Genomic DNA, 21,184 nt, shown 5'->3' with positions numbered 1-21,184 from the left:
ATAATGGAATTATCATTGCATCGTAAACATATTATGGGGAAAGGACCAAATAGCCTACGGAATGAAGTGCATTACTAATCTTCTCATGATTTGTTTAATGTTATTTTATTTTTTAATTTGCGCCGTGTAACGCATTAAGAGTGGGTCCTTTTTTTCCATTATACGATCAACACAAATATGAAGCACGGGAATGCATATTTAACTACCATTACTAACGTCTTTCAAGAAACTGTTGTTGATTCGATATCCATAGCTCTAAAACAAACCATTTTGAAATTAAATGATTTGGAAAAGAAAAGTCAAAATAAAAGTTTTGGTGATAGTTACAATAGTTCCATATGTTTTGATGAAACATATATTAATGTTTTGTTACCCTTAGATCGATTGGGCGCGGAAACTTGATCGGCTATAGGTGATGGTGGTGTTTTAACACTAAGTGGTTATTTTAAATGCATTCATCAAATGCATGCAACAAATTTGCATAGCTTCAGGGGCAGGAATTAGTACAGCAACTGCAACAAAGTGCATACGTATTGCATACGTTGCAGGCGCATCGAACATGTCGGTGAAAATTTGAAAATAGCTATCGACTCAATTTAAGCAACGTATTTATTTATAAATGTAACAAATGTATGTTCAAGTTCTATTTACATCTGGATCTCTTGATGCTTCTTTTTTAGCTACTTGCCTCGTCCAGTTCAACTAACATCACAATCAACACCACAATTTCAACAACAATTACCAGCTGGCCAACTGACCGCAAACCAACCATCATTCTCGTCGCCATCGATAAACGCGACACCAACATTTGCTGAACCCGAAATGATGAGCAGTGCACCCTCTCCAGCACCATTTCTAGCAACACAAAGGACATCAGCATCTTCTACGTTTGCGGCAACTCATTCTCAACCCTATCCAACACCATCGCCTTCGATGCCTCCGCCAGGATCTGTATCTCCGTCACGATCCGTGCGCTTGGAACCTTCGACAACCAGTTTCTTCCTTCCAGAAATAATAAGCCGTGAGCCGACTCCAGCACCGTTTCTGGCACCACAAATGGCACCATCAGCTTGTACGGCACATTCGCAGCAGCCCCCATGTGCGTCAACCCATCGACAACCTTCTGTGCCATCGACTTTGATGGCTCCACCAGGATCCGTCGCTGCTTCACAATCCGTGCATTCAGGATTTTCAACATCCAATTTCGTCCGACCAGAAATGACATACCGTACATCGACTCCAGCGCCGTTTTTGACAACACCTTCGGGCTCGATGCCACCGGCACGATCCATACCACTGCCATATAATGTGCCTTCATCACGATCCATGTATTCGACACCCTCGACAGCTAGTTTCGTCCGACCAGATATGATAAACCGTGCACAGACTCCTGCTCCATCTATGATGTCTATGCCAAGAGCAACCTCATCACATTCACAATGCGTACCATTGTCAACTGCTACAATGCCATATCTCCAGCAACATACATCTACAGTTTCGACCGCCACGCCACGACCTATGGCACCAGCAGTAAATACAGCATATTCCATGCCGCCGGTAGCTATGAGACAACAGTCCCCGATGCCACCACCCACAATGAGGACAACGACATCGGCAACATCGTTTTCCACTTCATGTTCGATGCCACCGCCGTCTTCAATGCCACCCCCACGACACGTGCCATCATCCTGTTCGGCTGCTATACCAATCGCGAACGTACCGACATTTTCAGCGCCAGCAACATCATCGATGCCGCCAGTTTCGTCAATGAGTTCAGCTCGTCCTTTGTCGGCACCATCTCCCATGCCATCAGCGGCGTTGATGGAAGAACTAACTTCAATGCCACCAGCTTCGCCGATGATGGCAAAACGTCCGATGCCACAACTAACTCCTATGCCGCCCTCATCTTCGATGCAACCACCATCTTCGTCGATGCAAGGATCATCTGCTACGACAGCAGCCCCATCGATGATACCTGATGATCGTCCGGTTCAGCACTCTACACCTAAACCACCAATGCAAGAACCAACTTCAATTCCGGCTCCTCCGATGCAGCAACCTACTTCTATGCCACAATCGTCTTCAATGGCTCCTCCACGTTCAGGGATGATTCAATCTCGTTCGATCCAACAACCATCTCCTGTACCACAATCGTCTTCAATGGCTCCTCCACCTTCAGGGATGATCCCGAGACCACAGCCATCAGCATCTTCAATGCCGCCTCCACCGATTCTGCAACCTTCTCCTATGCCACCGGCATCGTGCTCAACTTCGATGCAAACAACAACGCCACCAGTGTCTTCAAACTCATCAACAACGGTGCCCAAACCGTCTCTTATACCACCACCATTGGTTTCCTCGTCTGCTACACCGTCGTCGTCATCCATGCCACCACCATCATGGCATCTAAAACCGGGACAAACGAAACACCCGCTCTCTGTCATGTCTCCGGCAGCTTCGAAGCGTAAGCATCCTGCAAACGAACCATCACCAATGCCACAAGAATCTCAACGACCAGCAACACCGGCATTGGCTGGACCATCATGCTCTATGCCGCTGCTATCTTCGATGCGCTCCTGCTCATATCACGTTCCCAGGCAGCCGAATGGTGCTAATCCCGCACTCAAAAGGAATCGCGTGCAGCATGATCCTCCACCGTCAACCGACAGCATCAAGAACCGGTTGCGTTCGACAACAGCTGCGAAAGCTTCCAAACCCATCGCGACCGCGATGATCCCACCGATCATGAATGATCCTCCTCCTCCTCCTCCTCCTCCTGCACCCAGAACGGCGGTGGGTCCTGCACCGAACCGAAACTCCAGCATGTTCATTTCGTTGATGCGCGACGAAATGACCGCCTTTCTGATGCACCGGCGCCAGGAAATCATGTCCACAATGCGCAGCTACTCGCGGGGCGGGATGACTTTCGCCGAGATGCAGCAAAACATGAAACGCCACAACGTCACGTATCTCGACTTCATGCAGGTGGCGTTTGCGGTGATGGAACGCTGCGGTTATGATGGGTTCGCGCGGGAACCACCGCCCGAGCTGGATTATCGGTGGCATAGCCCACCCCAGGCGTTGGGTGATTACTTTGCGCAGAACAACACGTGCAGCCCGCGCATGGTGACGGAGCACTTTGAGTTTCTGATGCTGATCGTGGAAAACCTGCTGCGGCAGTACATCGAACCGATGGAGTACTTCCTTTTGACGTACGTGTTTGGGGTGCAGAGTTCCCGCCGTCGGTAGGTGAGATGCTGTGGGCGTGCGCGTGCGCGTTATCATGTTTAAAACAATCATTGGTAAGCAGCTAGCTGGGGGCGGGAGAGAGAATCCATAAGACAACGTTAATGGTTAACTGACAATTGTCGAGTTAGTTTTCTTTGCTACTGAAGCAAGGTGGTAGCGTTTTGGATTAAATTTTTGAGCTTGTTCTATGACGATTTAAACCGAATGTTTGGTTTGGCGAAGGGATTTTGCAACCTTCAAACCGTGAGTCTAATATAACCACAACGAACGGGTTATTTGATATTTTCTTGTTCGCATCCTGCTTTAGAATTTAAAGGCACCACGTTTGAATTATTATGATATTGTACGCCCGCACGTTATTGCTTTTTCAAACGGATTTCGGCTCACGTTGGTCTAATATATCCTTTTCTTTTCCTTACAAAAACATTCTTTTCCTCATTTCGACACGATTTACCATCGATGATGCATTTTTTTGTTGTTATTTTTCATTCGTTGCCAATTATTGATTTGCGAAAGATTCAAAACTCGAAAGCTTAACAAACGGCGATATTCTTCCATTATCGAATATGTGATGTCCTTAAAATGTCAGTGACAAATAAAGCAAAGCCACAGAGGAGAGCGTTGTGATCAGAGTAGGCCTCTGGGGGTTTGGTGTTTGGAAAATTGCGTAGCAACCAGTGTCGGCGAAGCGTTCATCGAAACTCAACGACAACAACGTATCGAATAGAGTATTTAAATCATATAATATTAGTATTTAATCATTATAGCGTTAGTACAGCGTTAGCTCTCTATAGACACATAAGAAAACCCAGTAAAAACGGATAGGAGAAATAAGAAAAGATGCCCACTGGCCGGTCAAACGTGCGCCTAACGCAAGAGTAATCTAAAACGACAATTACTTACACTACTTGCTCAAGTCCCTCAACGAAATGTTTGTTCAATTTGAATGTGCTCTACGTATAATCGATAAATTTCATGTCAGCTAGGTGTCGCTGCTTACAATCTTTCAGTTTCATTAGCATTCTCGTTTCACGTATTTGCAAACCGTTTAATACATCAAATAGTATGTAAAGATCGACTAAATTATAAGCAAAATCGTAACTAAGAATTTATATCTATTACGCTGAAAAAGAAGAACCGGATAATTTGTTGTTGAAGCAAAAAAAAAATACGTTAAAAACGAGCAACCTTAATCACAGTGAATCGAGCCAGTATTCTATCAAATACCGGATAAAAATGTTTTGGATTTAAATTATTATGTTTGTCATTTCTAAATTATCGCATCAGTTAAGTCCGAGTAAAACCGCATCAGTTAATTCTTTGAAGCAGCCGCTTTATGTTAAGCTTTGAAGAAAAGCCAACAAAAAAATGAAATAATACACGTAAAAACCATAAAAAAAAGGATTAAATCTTAACTAACATGCATCATTGAAAATCGCATTGCTTTTACTAATCAATCGTATAATAATATCCATTGCGTTTGTATGTAGCTTATGGCGCTATAAGATTGATTTTATAAGATGATAAGATGATTAAGAAAAAATAAAGAACTTGCTCCATTTTTGCAAGGATAAAACAGAGAAAATTGTTCGTAAAAGTAATTGGACAGCACTCCACGTAGCATGATGATAAGATCGAAACATAAAAAAAATGGTAAGCGAATCGGATCTCAAGTAGCAGCAAAAAAAAACATTTCTTTCATGACGGTTTTGCGCACAAATGAAGGAAAAAACAAACCGATTCTTTATAACGACGTATTTGAAGTTTTATTAATTTTCTTCCTTAACGATTTCCTCTGTTATCTTACGCCTGCCCGCCGAGAGGAACTAAAATAGCATACGTGTTTGAATGTTCGGCATACACACACACACCCACTACCCAGTGCCTATCCAGCGCGCCTTTTATGCTTTTTCGGGACGTCCTTTTCTAGCTACTCGGCGAGGACTCTGCTCTCCCTATCGAAATCGCGCTCGATAACAGGTGCACTTGCGTGGCAGATGTAATGCCTTCTTCCGGTGGGAAACCTCCCGCCCCCCTAAACCGGAAACGACGAGTTACCGAGTGGAAATGAATGAAAAATGGGGGGAAAAAATAAACTACAGCTCAATTACGAAACATCTGCGAGGAGCTCGCTCTCGGTCGGGTTGCATTCGAACAACCGAGAATGCACACCCGCAATAAATGCATCTTTCGGTTAGAAAGACAACAGTAGTCGGAACATAAAATCGCCTCGCGCGACAGTACTATAAACAACTCGAGCAAAAATAAAAACTTATCAAAAATAATCGCACCGGAAAGGAGCCTTAACGTGGGGCTCTCCTTATAAACACCGTCTAGTACCTCATAAAGCTGCCGTGTTCTTCTTCTACTTCTTAGTGTATCTACTACTTAGCTTCCTGCCCTTAAAATAACGTGCCTCCTCCCCACGTGAATGCGTGTGTGTGTGTGTAACAGATGTTTTGCGCGCGCAGATTTAATTGCTATTGCTATTCTATTAGCTTGCATTTGCTCTAGTCCTTGCTCAGGGGGGGGGGGGGGGGAGAGTTCGCTCTAATCACAGTGTGGTTTGTGTATTCTAAAACAGTAAACGCTAGCGCTAAATCGGCCTTCTCTCTCGCGTGCGTCGATGTGGCCCATTTCGCAAAACGTTTTTTTTTTTACAAAACAAGCTTCCATCTTTATAATCCACAATTATACGCGCGAACGGTCACTCCTTTTTGCTGGCGATGATTTCCCTCCGGTTGTTTTTTTAAACTATCTAGCTGGGAAGGAAGATCCCGATTAGGGACGACGACAACGCGGTTGTACATAATATATGTGTGTATATATATATATATATCTGTTCGACTTTTTGTTTGGTTTAAAAACGTTAAAACTCCACACGTTGCAAATGGAACGCAGAACAAAACCAAAAACGCACGAAACGACTCATCAACGCTCATAATTTTTTCGATCATTACCACGATTACAAACGATTGTATTGTAAATCAATTGAAGAGAAAAAAAAATACGTAAAATTAAAACACAAAAACCGCGCCCCGCCCGTTAGCGAGCCCCATCATGGAGGGAAGAAAAAATGCGAAAGCCGCCCACGGTATATGGCCGCTTCTCGTCGCTTAATACTATGCCATCGTGTTTTCTGTGACCCGTTTCCTCGCTCTCTTCGGTGCATTCGCGTGCGCTTACATGGACATCTTGCGCTTCAGCTTCACACCACCGAGCGCCTCGTTTTGTGGTGTCACGGCCAACAGATCGCTCAGATCACCCGCTGGGGAGGTTGCAGAAATGGGCGTTAGCTGATTAGCGTTTGGGTAGGTGTCCGCCGAACCAGCGCTTAGGTACGTCGGAAGGGCGTACATCGACACGTTGGCTAGCGGTAGCGGATCGAGCTTTTTGAACATCTTTATCGTGTGTTGCTCGTGCACCGGGGACACCACCGGAGATAGGGATGATCCGCGACTAACAGGTTGCTGATGGTGCAGATGATGATGGTGGTTGTGGTGGTGATGGTGGTGTTTCGGTGTCGTGGGTAAACTGCAGAAGGTCGCTTTGTCCGTACCAGGCTCACCGGGTACACCGGAACCGCTCAGTGTGCCACTGCGGGAACACTCGCGCAACATCATCAGGTGATCGAGCTTGTCGACGGTGGCGTTTAGCTCGTGTTCCCATACGTCCTGCTCCTGCTGCTGACCATCACCACCTTCGACGGGTCGTACGGCCAACGTGCGCACCTTCTGGCGCAACAACTCCAACCGGATATCGTCGTCGTCGTCGCAGTCTTCGTCTAGCTGCAGACCCGGATAATCGTCCTCCTCGGTGGGATCCTTTTCACTAACAGCCGAGCTGGTTGCCACCGAAGCGCTGCCTACCGAGCGGATCTCGCACTTATCCAGCTCGCTCGATATGTCCGGCATTGTGCTGCTGAAGGGAAGCCGACTGCTGGGCGGTTTCGTCGTGGTAGGCAAGATGTTGGCCAGTTCGGCACCTACGCCCGGTTCCCGAGGGCCTGATGGGGCGGCTTGGCTTAGATCTCCGCGCTGTTCGTGGATTTCTTCGCTTATCTTCTCGAGGTTGCGCAGTGCGGTGCTGTACGCGCTTTTCGCTGCTTGGATGAGGTTTTCGAGCTGCTGAATGCGACCTTTCTGCGCTTCCAGCTGCTCCTGACAGAGCTGCTTTTCGTCAAAGTATGGGCGCGATTTCTGTATGCTACGCCGATAGCGCTCCTCGAGTTGTTGTACCTGGGGTTGGGGGTGAGAGAAAACGAAAAGGGCCATCAATTAGAGAAGCTTAGGATATGGATTTAACGCAGATTAGCACCACCAGTAGAGTAGGTGTGAATTTGAATATACATCAAGGGTCCTTATTGCAATAGCAGCAGGATAAAATTAATTACAAAATAAACACCGATTACAATAAGACATGTGAGTGCTCTTTTAATCTTAAGATACGATTTTAAAATACATATTAAGATAGTAAGACCCCGGAAAAACACTTAAAATACGCTTCTATACTGCTCAACTCAGCAGGTATACTATTACGACAATTTCCTAATTAAATAAAAGGCACAGATCGTATAGCGTTTACTCCACACAGGGTAAGACCATTTTCCCTGCCTGAAACTGAGCAAGAAACCGGCAGGAAAAGGACGTAATCGAATTTCAAATGATTACCCAATTCGTACGAACGATAAGACAGACTCCGTCGTCGTTCGCTGGTTGGCATTTAAATCAGTTGCCTAATAATGCAGCCTATCTTCCCCACGGCAAAAGGGAATACAATTTTGAAACGAAATTGAACGGCCTGCCGTATTTAAAACGCCCCCAGCCCGGGGTTTGCGTAATGCCGTTTCTTCCCTTACTGCCGCTGAATGCTCGTTACGCACTTAGCCTCGGAACGGAATCGTACATTGGACAAACTTCGATTTTGTTTCGTTTCTCATCTAAGACACCTTTGGTGGACTGGAACAGGTAGCAGGTTTCCCTCCTTGGTTTTCCACCCAGAAAAAAAAACCCGCCTGGGAAACGTTGTGCCCGGAAACCGGAATGTGTCCGTCCGATAGTGCTGCAATTCGATAAGCGTAATTTTTCGAGAGGTCGTCTAAGGGCCAAATCCGTTTGTTATTTTTACGGCGAAAGGTAGAAAAACTCCAACCATCATCATGTCCACCGATGATCGTCCGCTTCAGGCAGGGGGGAAACAAAATTAGCTAAAAAAAAACCCCAAAAGAAAAGAGGGCTTGCTTCTCGTCTCGGGGTGCGTAACGAACAAACGCTTCCTTCCGTACTGGCTCTGCCGGGAAAATATTAACCTTCAGCTTTTCCATTCCAGTTCCCCTTCGCGTTTGGCTGTCGTTAGCCATTTTCCCTCCCATTTCGGTTGCACAATACACGTCCGCCTGGTGTCTCGTAACAACATCATCTCATCATCGCCTGGCCTTACGAGCGGGCAGCGGTGGTGGTTTTCGGGAAAGAAAGAGCAGGGCAACAGGGAACGACTTTCCGGCGTAATTACCGGTTTCCCTGTCGTGCAGGCGGCGATATGCGCGTTGACAGAGAATGAAAGGAAAATATATGATGGTGCCGTTAGCCAACCGTGCACTGGAAGGCACCGGTAGGAAAAGCTAGCAAAAAGCTTCCCTTCTTTGAAGGGAGGTCTCGTAAAGGGCGACAGTGTGTCCTGTTGTAATGATCGTGCCGTCATATTGTGCCCACGCAGCCATTTTATTGGACATTTTTCCTCCCCCGAAAAAAAAACGATGATCGTGGAAAAGCTCTTTCGAAAGTGCAGGTTTTTTTTTGGGGAGAAAATTTTGTAAATATCTCAACTATCGCCAGCAACTACCGGCAGCTTTTACGGTAACGGAATGCACCGAATGTGCACCGGAATGGAACGACATCTCAGGGGGTGGAGGTTTTCCTAAGCATAATTAGCTTCATCCGCTGGGCGGTGGCATTGTTATTGCCACCACCAGAGCGCAATAGTGACGCCGTGGAGCTGCCGCAAGTTAGTAGTGCGCTGAATTGATTTGAATGCATAATTCCGGCTGTTCTCTACGCCGGTGGCTAACGTCAGGTTTGCCGGTGCGGTACCGAAACAACGGAAGTAAAGTAACCGACACCAAGCGAACCGTGACATTTCGGTCATTTGTTTCCTCGATGCCGTGTGTACGCAAAACTAGCGTCAAAACTATCGGTAGAACGCGCACCGGGTTACAAGGAACCATAGAGAGGGATGGTTTAATTAGAACTCGTACGATCTTACAGGTATATGTCGTGGGAACGAACATTTTGGGTGATAAAATGTAAGACACATTGTAAACAGGCGTATTTTAAAGGCACAATTGAAGCCATCAAATCATACTAAATTAAAAAAGCACCTTAAGCCCTTTTTACGGTAGTCTAGTTTTAACAGCAGCAAATAAATTGTCCAGGTTAATCATCTAATTCACGTCATGAATAACAACGATCAGGAATTGAACATCCAAGCCCGCAGAGTAAGTGGAAAAGAAAATAAATAAATAAAACCCCAATAAAAAAAACGATAATGTAAAATATGCGCATTAAAACTCCTTCAAAATGGCAACAGAAAGAAAGAGTTCGTATCGCGTATTTCACCCTCGTTCCGAATGTACGAAAAGTGGAGCTAACGTTTCGTTGAAAGCCATGCGGCGTTTGGCTTCTGATTCGCTTTCAACAACGCACGAGAAATGAGTGAGGCTTTTACTGCCGGTTACAGTTTTCACACCGATCTACAAACCCCAGCCACCGATTGGCGATTTATGACGAGCGAAATCTTTAACCCAATGTGCCAAAGCTTTAGACTTTTTTTCCAATACAAAAAATGCTAGAGACAGCAACAAGAAAATGGATCCATTTTTTTTATGCTGCAAAAATCTCCCACCAAACATGATGGTGATGCGAAACACACACACACACACACGACATGGGAGCGCTAAATTTCGAGCCACATTGTGGCTTGTCAATAAATTGGCCGCGAAGCAACAACCACCCCGGAAGAGACACATCCAAATTTGGGTTGTGGAAAGCGTGCTTGCACATTGCAAACACATCGAAAGTGTGCATCAGCGGTGAGGCGAGCTCGAAACGAAAATGTACTTTCACTTTCTGCATGCTTTTTTCGCGCTTTCGCCGATGGGTGGGTGGGTGTGAGAGCTTATCGTACACCGGGTTCGATCGGTGGAATGCAGGTATGTAAGGTTGTGACCAGCCCCGGCGTGGCCAGACAGAAATAAGGGCTTTTTTGTTGTTGTGGTTGTTGTAATCATGCGAAAACACAACACCAACAGCGCGTCGATCGAGTGAATGCTCAACGGGTCCTTCTGTCCTGCACACGGGGGTGAATTTAAATATCACACGTGTTCGATACGGTTGAGCGAGATCGGCTGTCTTCAACCAGCTCTCACCTTTGGCTGCACTCGAAAGCCCTCTTTACTTCGCTTTAGCTGTGCTCCTGCCGCACTGAAGCATCATCGCCATCCTGAAGCACGTTTTCCAGCTCACGTGCAACGTGAAGTGTGAGGTAAATCGAAACGTTACGGTGTGCGTTTTGTCGAATTCGCTCGAACCCGATAGCGGCAACGGAGGTCACATGGTGCAGCAATAGCTTCGGTTGTGGGGCATTGTTTCTTTTTCTTTTTTTTTTTGCGTAAACCGATACCAACCTGCACAGGGACAGGGAGTGAGGCTTAACCTAGTTAAGCTTAAATGTCCTCAAACTGTACGCGCGTAATTGGAGTGGCACGCAGTGGAGCGATTTTTTTTAAAGAAGCCCTACGAAAGCACACTCTAATGGTGCACTGGGGACAGCATTAAAAGTTATACTACAGCGCACGTGGGCATAGTTTTTAGCCCAAAACTAAAATACAAAAAGGGAACCTTTTCGCCCCCGAAACTAGCTTATCGGTTGCGTTTTTTTTTGTTTTTGATACGTTTGAGACCGTGTGACACCCGACATACTTACTTTCTTTTCCGCTTCCTCGAACACCTTTGCTTTCTTCTGATGTTCCGCACCACTTTCAGCCTTTTGTTTCTCGGCGTCCATCACCTAAAAATACACCACAGACCATGGTTTCGTTAGTGAGCGTCAACTACAGCAGTGCAGTGTGATAACGGAACGAAGCGAGAAAAAAAAAACTTTGAAACATCGCAAACACACGCAAACACATTGCGGAAGCGCAAGTGCACTTTTGCTAGCAACGGTAACTTGCGACAGATTGCTGGCCACATTCGCATTCTAACAAATATCCGTCCCAAGTCCGTGGATCGTGGGCGTTTTTAAAAAACGGCACCATCGGGCCTCCCCCCATCAGCATACATAATTGAATGTCGTTCTCTTTCGCTCTTTTTCTTCACGATGAACTCGGTGGTTTAGGGCATCTAATGTGGTTGAGATTCTACGCACGTTCCGCGCAAATGCCTAGCAAATCTACAACCAGCAATCTAAATCGTGAGGCACGTCTCATCAACATTTTTTTTTGTTTCATACTTCGTTTCGATGATGGCGGGAATTTCCCGTTCAAATAAGGAAAGGCATTTATATACCGGGCAAACGGAATAAAAATGCTTCAGTGGGTGGTGCGCGGTTTCTTTTACAAAGACTTTTCATCTTCCTCATTAGGGAAGCCGCTAAAAGCAGCGCACAAAGCGTTTATGATTATTATTTTTACACACAGAAAAACCTATCGTTGGTATTGATGGAAAAATAATTGCAACTAGACCGAGCTAGTGCACAACCTTTAAAAAAGAAATCGATCGGTTTTCATTAAGATTTTGTCTCATTTTTTGCGAAGAAATGCATCAACAAATGCACCATCCTTGAAGGCTTCTGAAAAGGCTTCAGGAAGACTGTGCTTCGTTCAGGATCTCCTGCTCCCTACGTTCAAATTGGACAAAACCGGCTCCAATCTGCAGTAAGTACAGTGATTACCACGAAACTAAGCACCATCACCCAACTGGGCAGGCATTCGCAAACGATGTTAAGCATTCACCGAACGCTTAGGTGGGTTGCTTTCTTATTACCTTAATAGTAGCGTGATTTAACATTTCCTGCCAGGCATTATCGAACTGCCATTCGTGCGAGTTGCTCATGAAGCGTTGCTCCGCTAACGCGACCGTTTCCTTCGCGGCCGCATGGATCTCGTTCGCTCGCTGGTACTTCAGTGTGGCCGCTTGGCATTCGAGCTGGGCTACCTTCGCCTTTTCCAGGGACTCATAGTACGGGCGGGCTTTCTCGATGCAGCTTCCGAGCTTTTTCGAGGACAGCTTGAGCCGGCGGGTGGATTCGTTCATCAGTATCCGAAAGGTGGAATTCGCTTCCTGTGAGGGAGGAGGTGGAATTGGAGAGAGAGAGAGAAAAAAAAGGATAAATATGATGCTAGTTAGAAGTTATACGAGTGATATAATTTTTAAATATATTTTATAATATTTTCAAATATTTGTGAATGAGCGATTGTTAAATTTATAGTGTTTAAGTTAAACCAAAACACAATTAATCTCCAAAAGAAAACTCATCGTCCACCAAGTCGTCAGAAAGTTTAAATGTCATGATATTAAAAGTTGGCTTGCATTTACAGGATTCGTTTCACAACAACTTTCTAGAGCAAGTTTACAGGCAAGTTTTGTAAAAAAAAAATGCTGTTTGCAAACCATACAAGAGGCATAATTTGGATCCCCTCGAAAGTTTGCTGTGAGTGCGTGTTCTCTATTGTTTTTTGTTTTGTTCATTCGAGAAGTTTTAACAACCAAAAACCATTCACTTTACATCGAGGCAATTGGCCGCATCAAATGCTAACATCTGTTGACCGAATTATTATTCTTCGCAATTATGCCATCTTCGGCCATTCATTATCAACATGGGTTCAGAGTGTTCGTTTGATAACTTTGAATGGAACTGAAGAATTATGTTATATAACCTTTAATCGTCCGTTACTTTCTTTCTCTGTTCAGCTCTATCGTCAGTTCAAAAACTGCCATTTACAAATGTAGTGAAAATCTTCAACTTGATGATTTTTATTTCCTTCCCAGAGCTCCTTAAATTAGTATTAATCATATCAATATATATTCCTTCCAGAAATAGGTGTTATTTTTCAAATGATACATATTATAGTTTATAGAAACAATTTTTCCGTTCCCTTATTTCCTGCCAAATAACACGTTTTAACGTACGACAAGGACACTGACCCACATTTTAACTCAAATTAAAGTAATAAAAATCGACAATCGTTTGCATGAAGCAACATAATAAACTGCAACCAAACTCAGCCGATAGGGTGTTTTGCGCATAGGTATTACTGAGCGACCACAAAAACCGAAGGAAAAACAAAACTATTCATTTGGTTTGTTCTCTCTCCTCTCGGATCGATATAAATATCCCACGATATCGCATATCGGGCATGAGACGCGGTCACCACCGGATTTTCCCCGTAAAAGCTTGCTTAAAATGCGTTCTGCAGGCGGATGACGCAATGCTCCATCGATCAGAGTAAAAAAAAATAAAAAGTAGCACGAAATCTCTGTTTATTTTCGACGAAGGATTCCACCATAGGAGGAGACGGATGTTCCGAGGTTAATGCGGACAACTACAATATCCGGTACATTAAGGAAACCAAGCCCATATGTTTATTTTTAACGAAGTACAGCATGAACAAACCCAGACTATCCGGCATTGCATCCGGCGTCTTTCACTCACTGTAATGCTTTGTAAGACAAAATTAAAAAAAAAACCCAATTTGGCTATAAAATTAAAAGCACATTTCGCCCCAAATATGCAGCAAACCGTGGGGGAGGTATGCCTTTCTCCATTGAATATATTGCTCTGCGTTATGAAACCAGCCGATCGACGGCGGCTTATTGCATCCAAGAGCAATATGCTAATCACCGATGCGGGGAACAAATGCGCATAAATATGCATTTGCGGTTCCGAAGCCCCGGGCTCGGTGTTGTTTTCATCCCCCATGAACGTCATCGTACTTTTCCTTGCGGGCTTTTTTTTCTCTCCCTTCAATATGCGGCAACCTTCAACACGGATGCGTCTCGGCCCCAGCCGTGAGAAAACATTATTCCTTCCCCATCCGGTGGATGTTTCGCTTCGAACGAAACGGAGTGGGGCAAGACACATGAGTCGAATTGTGACTAATATCATTAAATTTGCCATGTGGTATCGAACCGAGCTGCTGCACTTTTCATTCGACACTGCACCGCGTGGAAAAGAAAAGGAGGAACAGCCGAAATCGTACGTTTATAGCTTCATTTCAGCATTCTCACGGTGCTGCAGCGTGCTTTTGCGCCGTTTAATGACGGTTCTTAAACGTGTTGTGCTCATTCAGCCATTGCATCTCGCATCTATCATTTGCATTTGTTGTGCCTTTTGCCACACACAGAAAAGGCTGACACATTTACGCGCCTCATCCGTTGTGCTGTTGGCTTTTATTTAACAAAATATGGACGAGAGATTTGCATGAGTATAATTTAAAAATGTGCAGCTTGCAATTCTGCAAATCACGTGCCACATTAATTGGGGTTTATAACACCACCACCACAAAATCATTGGGCTGAATAAATCGGTAAAACAAACATTAAACCAACGGAGGGGTTGAGATGCAATTTGAGACAGGCCACGTGTGTTTTGGTTGCAGTAAAGAATGCAAAAAAACAGCACCGGTCGGCGCGATCTTTGAATGCGATCCATTCAAAAAAGGGGCTGTGGGAGCAAGCTCGGTAGTGATGAGCTCAGTATTAGCATTCGATTAGCACAGTTCATACTTCCCCACAGGGAGTATTGTGTGAGTGTTTTTCTTTAAGTCACGTCACAAATGCCTCGTGCTAATTACACGAACGTAATGGAATTACCGGTGGCGCTGGTAACCACCACCAACCTGGGAACCTGTACCGACATACAGCAGTAGATAAGCTGCATGTTTGTTTTAGGAATAAAATACAGTGTTGTATAATTTATTTTCAAAATATAATTTGAAATAACCACATGTGTAAAGATGTTGCCGGACTCAATAGCAAAACATTTACCGCATTTCTATTTCCCGATTGTAATAACGCAATTAATGATTGCTCGAATATTCATAAAGGTTAAATGAAATCAAAAACAAACAAAAAATATAAATATTTTTAAATATGTTTGAGTTTTTCTGCTCGCGTTAAAAATTGAATTTAATTAGTCAAATTTTAAGCGGGTTAATGAAACTATTTTACCATGCAAAAAGAAACATAAAACCACACCTCTTGAAGCAGGAAAATTAGGCCGTGTCAAGGGTTAAAGCGGTAAAACTCCTTCCGTTGCTGGCCATCGGTCTTGTGGCCGTCCTTGGCTCCTGACTTAATGAGAGCTTGAGCGCTCGAGGTCCTGACATTGAAGGGTCAGGACTCGGAAAAAACCAAATTTAGAGCGTAGTAAATAACATGTGAACCACTGCAGGACACGTGCGTGGTATTCCAGCTCATTAAATGAACATTTGATACGGTCTCGTGAAATATTGGCACGTCATACGTTGATTGCATTATTAAACCTTTTTATTCTCGACGTTATGTAACAATCGCAACGACATTTTTAGACGTAAAAAAAGGAAGCTTACAAGCGATTCGACCATCGGGGTAGGAAAAAAAAGAAGCTTACCTCTAATTCGATTTCGAGTTTGTTAATATCGTCCGTTGCGGTGTTGAGATTCTCCAGTTCAATCTGTAAAAGCGAATAGAAATATTTACATTATTTAATGTTATGATCAACAAAAAATAAAGCACACAACATGCATCCAAAATCATATTTTTCTAATAGGAATTTCACATCTTTTCGTTCGAGCGTCTTATGCAATTTAATTGGGGTCACAAGAAAAGCTACCATTTGCGATGCAAAGGTAAAGAAAACAGATTGGCATTGGGCCAAATTTTATTACGATATAATGATTAGCTTCGGAACTGGGTAAGGAAATGGTCCATTAGGATACAGATAAACTATTTCTACGTTTTCCATTTCAATTTTGCTCACAGAAATTGCTACGGGGCAACTGGTTCCATGAGCATTAAATATTGAGAAATATGTTCGCCGAGGAGCACACATGAACGATAAACATTCAAATTGAAGCAGCACTTCCCGCAATCAATGCCGTTTAGATTTTGTTTGAAAAATCGGCTTCACATCCTTCGTTTGCCAATCCAAATCAAACGAAATCGTGGTTGACAAATTTTCATCTCTTACGCAAGCTTTGGCTAACGGCAACACTATTGTAGTTTTGCAATAATTGTACCAGCATTTTGAAATTTCCCTCAAGTTCAGTAAACATACCACCAACAAATGGTCACAAACCATTGAAGACATCGCCATTTTTCTTCCTTGTTTGTTGGGAACTATTTCACAAATTGCAACTCTGTCTCTAAGAATCGTTGTATATTGCACCTATCTTTAAATCTCGCTTTCTTGAAGAAAGAAATGCAACTGCACAACTTGTCCAGTGCATTGTATGCTGATAGCTAAAACCCAATCAAAAGCCCACGTGAATGATGTGCACTCGATGCAGAGAAGATGCACTCAATAACAAGTAGAGAAATAATACTTTGATTGTTAGAAAAGTACTACAAAACTCAAAGAGGACAAGCGTGTAATATCTGTGTGGGTGTTTTGATCTTTTTTTGCCCCTCACAAGCAACGTGAACAGATAAGAGTCATTTGATAAAGCAAGCAGCACCTTTCCGCATATGGATGACTAATAGCTAAGGAAACAGAAAACTGAGGGTAAGATAAAGCCTTAGAAAAAAACGCCTGAGTGATAACTGAACAAACCAAACAGTACACTATAGGGTTTTAGGTGTACAAAAATTATGAAAAAAAAATACATATTTATAAAAACTGACGTTTGGGCTGTAAATGTTAATTTTCGAACGCTTTGGAATAATGACAAGCTTATTTCTTCTATTAGCTTCAAGTATTTGCTGCAGTTATTATAAATTTAGTCAAAACCTACATATATAATTTAAAGCCTATCATTATTGTTGATAACTCCTCTCAAAGTATTGCTTTATGTTCTTTAATAGAATGTATTATTGATTTTAAAAGGAATACAATAAACAAATCAAGCAAAAATTTAAGTTTTTTTTTATTTTTCAAATAAAGCTTTTACGGATAAACTGTTCAAAACGCAAGTCCATCAAACTCTTCAACCGGTTGAGCACGTTTTTCAACCGTGCCCGCCTAGAACGAGTTAGCAGCAATTGAATTCATTAATCCACGGTCGCATCTGAGCGGCGTTGCGTTGATTGTGTCATTTATCAGGCCCCCATTTTTGTTTGATCGAATGCCTCCGAGCGAACGGACCGTACGAGAGCATACATGCCCCACTGCTGGTATAGTAATGCTGTAAACGAATTATGCATGCGCATTTTGATGATCGTCGGTAGAACAGCGGCTCGTGAAGCTTCGCCATCATTAGCTACGGCGTCACCAGGGCCATTCTTCCATTCCCTGCATGAAGTCCAATGCTTTAGACGCATCTTCGGTCCGATGGTTCTCACACACAGTTTACAGTTTCGAAAGGCGCAGTCGAGAAAGGGGTGCTTTTAGAGTGGTGAAAAAGGCACACAATTTGATCGGTACAAGCCCACGCCAAATTCACCTTTGCTGCGCTAGGGCAAAGCCGTATGAAGCGACATAAGTGATTCAATTTCGTACCGCAGTAAGGGTAGAAAAAGTAGTTACCCGTAGTTTTCGAACCTTGCAATGGAATGGCTCGGTATACTGGTACGCTCGGTGCGCGAATGATTGATAGCCAGCCTATTCTACGGCGCTTGTTAAAGATGCTGCGATCAAGCTGACTACCTTCAAGCTGCGATCACAAACAACGCATCTGAGAAGCTGGGATCACCATTATTTTTTCTCTCTTGAAACCGGTTCTCGACTGAAAAACCCACACCTAAGCCGTCGCTTCACCCTGCTGCTTGAGTTGACCTCTCGTAAAGGAGCGGCGGTTTCTCCGCACAACAAAAACCTTCTTTCTTCCACTTTGAGAAGCCCAGCGAAATTAGCTAGACATTTATCGCCCTCCGAATGGCAATGCAGGTCTTGTGGAAAGCCGCCTCCAGCACACCCTAAGGGTGCTTTTTCTACGTGCATCCGTTCCCTTTTGCTCTATTCCGACCTGATGATCACGAACGCACGCTGGTTTTCCACTTGGTTCTTCTGTGCCATTACGGACAGGGAAACGAACGAAAGAACCAGGCAAGTTCACCAAGGGCCCATAGGCCGTCGGTTACACACCTCCCATACGGGCATTGGCTTGTAACGGGACCACATCAGTTGGTTTCGAGCTAAAAAGAACCATTTTCGGCATGATGGCATCTCGTCGATTGAGGCCCACCAGAAGGACACAACTGGCTGCGAAAGGCCCAGTTTAAGGTTGCAAGGTTTGACAATGGAAATACTATTTTGTAACCACGAGTGCGAACTTTGCGAAGCAGAGACAAGGTTTTTTTGCAACTTTCAAAGTGTCAGTTCGATATCTAGCAGAGGCATCACACAAAAATCAAGTTTCTCGTGTCACGGTACCAAGAGCACGACAAAATCATACACTCTATCCGGACCAAACTCGGGGTACGGTTATTACAAAATTATACTGAATTATCTCAAGCTTACGCTATGATCGATTGTTTATTCGTTGCTGTTGCCAATGCAGTGCCTTCATCAAGCAAAAAAAAACAAACGAATTTGTGGTGGAAAATTATAGGCCAGGCGCATGGCGTAACAAATTCAATCAGTATTTTTAATATACCTCAGCGGCAGTTATGAAAGGTTTTCATTAATTTAAACCTCAGATGTATTATTTTCACAAGATAACCCTTGCTTATCTCTAATTTAATTCGATGTATTCAATTCTTACACAAAGGTCAAATTCCTCTGGTGAGAAACAAAAGAAAAATACCTAAGTATGGAAAATCCTGCCACAGATAAAGTGATCTCCGAGCCACTTACGTCAAACGGTATCGATGGCAACGCATTTGGAGAGCGATAGACGCAAAGCATGCTAAGGTTCTATCGAACTTTATTGAAAAATACCGTGCATTATCTTATCACCATTCCAAGGTGTACAACGAACGCGCTTTGTTGCTATAGTCCGGAGTAACAGCTGACGGAAACTCCCTCCTTACGGGAGATCGTTACTGGACGAGCCACTTCGCGATGGGAAATGTCGAGTGTTTTCCCTGTGAGAAATTCCATGTGACATAATTTAACGGCTATCAATGCACTTCACCTCCCGGGTAGGTAGTTTCCGCATTCGGAGTAGGTTTGTTATTGTTGCCATGGATGACGTTTACCTTTGCGAGAAGGGACTCGCAGGATATTTGTCATGGATATTTGGATGTTTGGTTTTTTTTATGCCAGTCCTTGTCCGCTTACCTGAATTCTCGGATCCAGCTCGGTGTTATCTTCGGATTCTTCCATCTCCTTCTTCGACGTGGCCATGGCTGTTCGCAATGATTACTTCAAAATTTTTACACTGATATTTGGAACCGCTCTCAAACGTACGAAACTTTCGGCCTTTCAGCAGGTAGCCTTAGAGCTTCCTTTTTGTTTTGCTAAAGCAGCAACGCATCGGCCCCAGGCAAGAAACAGAGATGGATATCTTTTATTACTATAGCTTTTCAAGATCGATTGTCACAACTCATGAACACTGAGGGAATCTCCCCCGGGCTGACAAAAGGGCAGGACTCTTCTATGTACGTTTTCTATTTTTATAGGCCTATTACGGTGGACACTTTGAACGACACGAGCGATTCCTCGTGACACAGAGGCTCCACAACATGCACTGATTCACTGCCGGTCCGGGATGGGGTTTTAAAATAGCATCTGCTGTTTGAACAACGCGAAGATGGCTTTAAATATCGTGAACCGCAATAACACTGCCACTAAAGCTCACGACGAATCGATCGAACAGTTTTCACAATCACCACCTCGGGCACAATGTAAATCCAGCGAAACAGCGGAGAAAACTTTTCTTTTGATGGTTGAAGGAGGGATGAATATTTTTTCATCGTACGCACAAAGAAATGGTGTGTCATATGATATTTAGCTTGCTCATTTTGTGCACAAACGAGAAGCTATTATTATTATTATTTAAGACACATTTACGCACCAATCGATGAGTGTAGAAAAAAAAGAATCACACCAGAAACCGCAAAAGAAAAAACACTAGTCGGAAGACACGATATTTCACTGGCGACACAAGGAAGTTGCGAGAGAAAGCAATATTATGCACCACACGTTAGACAGGATATGCTGTGAAACACAAAATCGAGCCACTTGTTTCCTGCCAGCCGATATTCCGCACAGAAAATTACGATAGCTGGCTAGGCTTGGACTTTGCGTCACAAAATATAACCTTCTAAGCTACAGAGGCGTTCTGCTGTGTTTTAGCCAGGAAATTTCGACGCAAAGTGGGTGTAGCTGAGGTTGGTTCATGTCAATATAGCCTGCCATCTTGAATTTTAGCTTGACAATTGTAAGGCCGAGTACAGCTGTTGGTAATGCCAGGGGTATTCAACTTATTTTAGATATCGATTTGTTTTAAATGAAAGTCGTTAAATTAATTTGAATAAATTAAACAATTTTTTGATTATTCCTCGTTTATATGTACTTCCAGAGCTTAAATAAAGCAAATGATCGCTATGGAAACCGCAGTTAGCAAAATATTATGATTATCAGAACATCAAAGTTCATTGAGTGATTTGATTATCATTTAATTAGTTAATATTAACATTGATCTAAATATCACTCTTTTTTGCAACGAATAATAGAAGCGCCCATTAGTTTCCGTTTAAATTGAAACATTCGGCTTATCATGTTGTAACGTTGATATTTAGGAACATTTTACAGACGTCTAACTTACATCCGCTGAAGTATCGACATTACTTCTCCTACT

At 43.6% G+C, this 21,184-nt stretch overlaps 1 protein-coding gene across 1 annotated transcript; it reads right to left on the bottom strand.

Annotated features, from left to right (window-relative positions):
* Window positions 1-5,761: 5,761 nt before the first annotated feature.
* Window positions 5,762-19,767, bottom strand: LOC128730799 (SH3 domain-binding protein 5 homolog). The gene is made up of 5 exons (XM_053823879.1): window positions 19,663-19,767; window positions 15,895-15,957; window positions 12,288-12,584; window positions 11,230-11,313; window positions 5,762-7,487 (listed from the first exon to the last, which is right to left on the bottom strand). Exons 1-5 carry the CDS (start codon window positions 19,726-19,728, stop codon window positions 6,432-6,434), a joined length of 1,566 nt encoding a protein of 521 aa, XP_053679854.1. The 5' UTR covers window positions 19,729-19,767; the 3' UTR covers window positions 5,762-6,431.
* Window positions 19,768-21,184: the final 1,417 nt, after the last annotated feature.

The sequence above is a fragment of the Anopheles nili genome, chromosome 2 (genome assembly GCF_943737925.1).
Source record: "Anopheles nili chromosome 2, idAnoNiliSN_F5_01, whole genome shotgun sequence".
Classification (NCBI taxonomy): Eukaryota; Metazoa; Arthropoda; class Insecta; order Diptera; family Culicidae; genus Anopheles; species Anopheles nili.
Note: the sequence above shows the minus strand (reverse complement) of the source record. Positions and strands in the feature narration are given on the sequence as shown.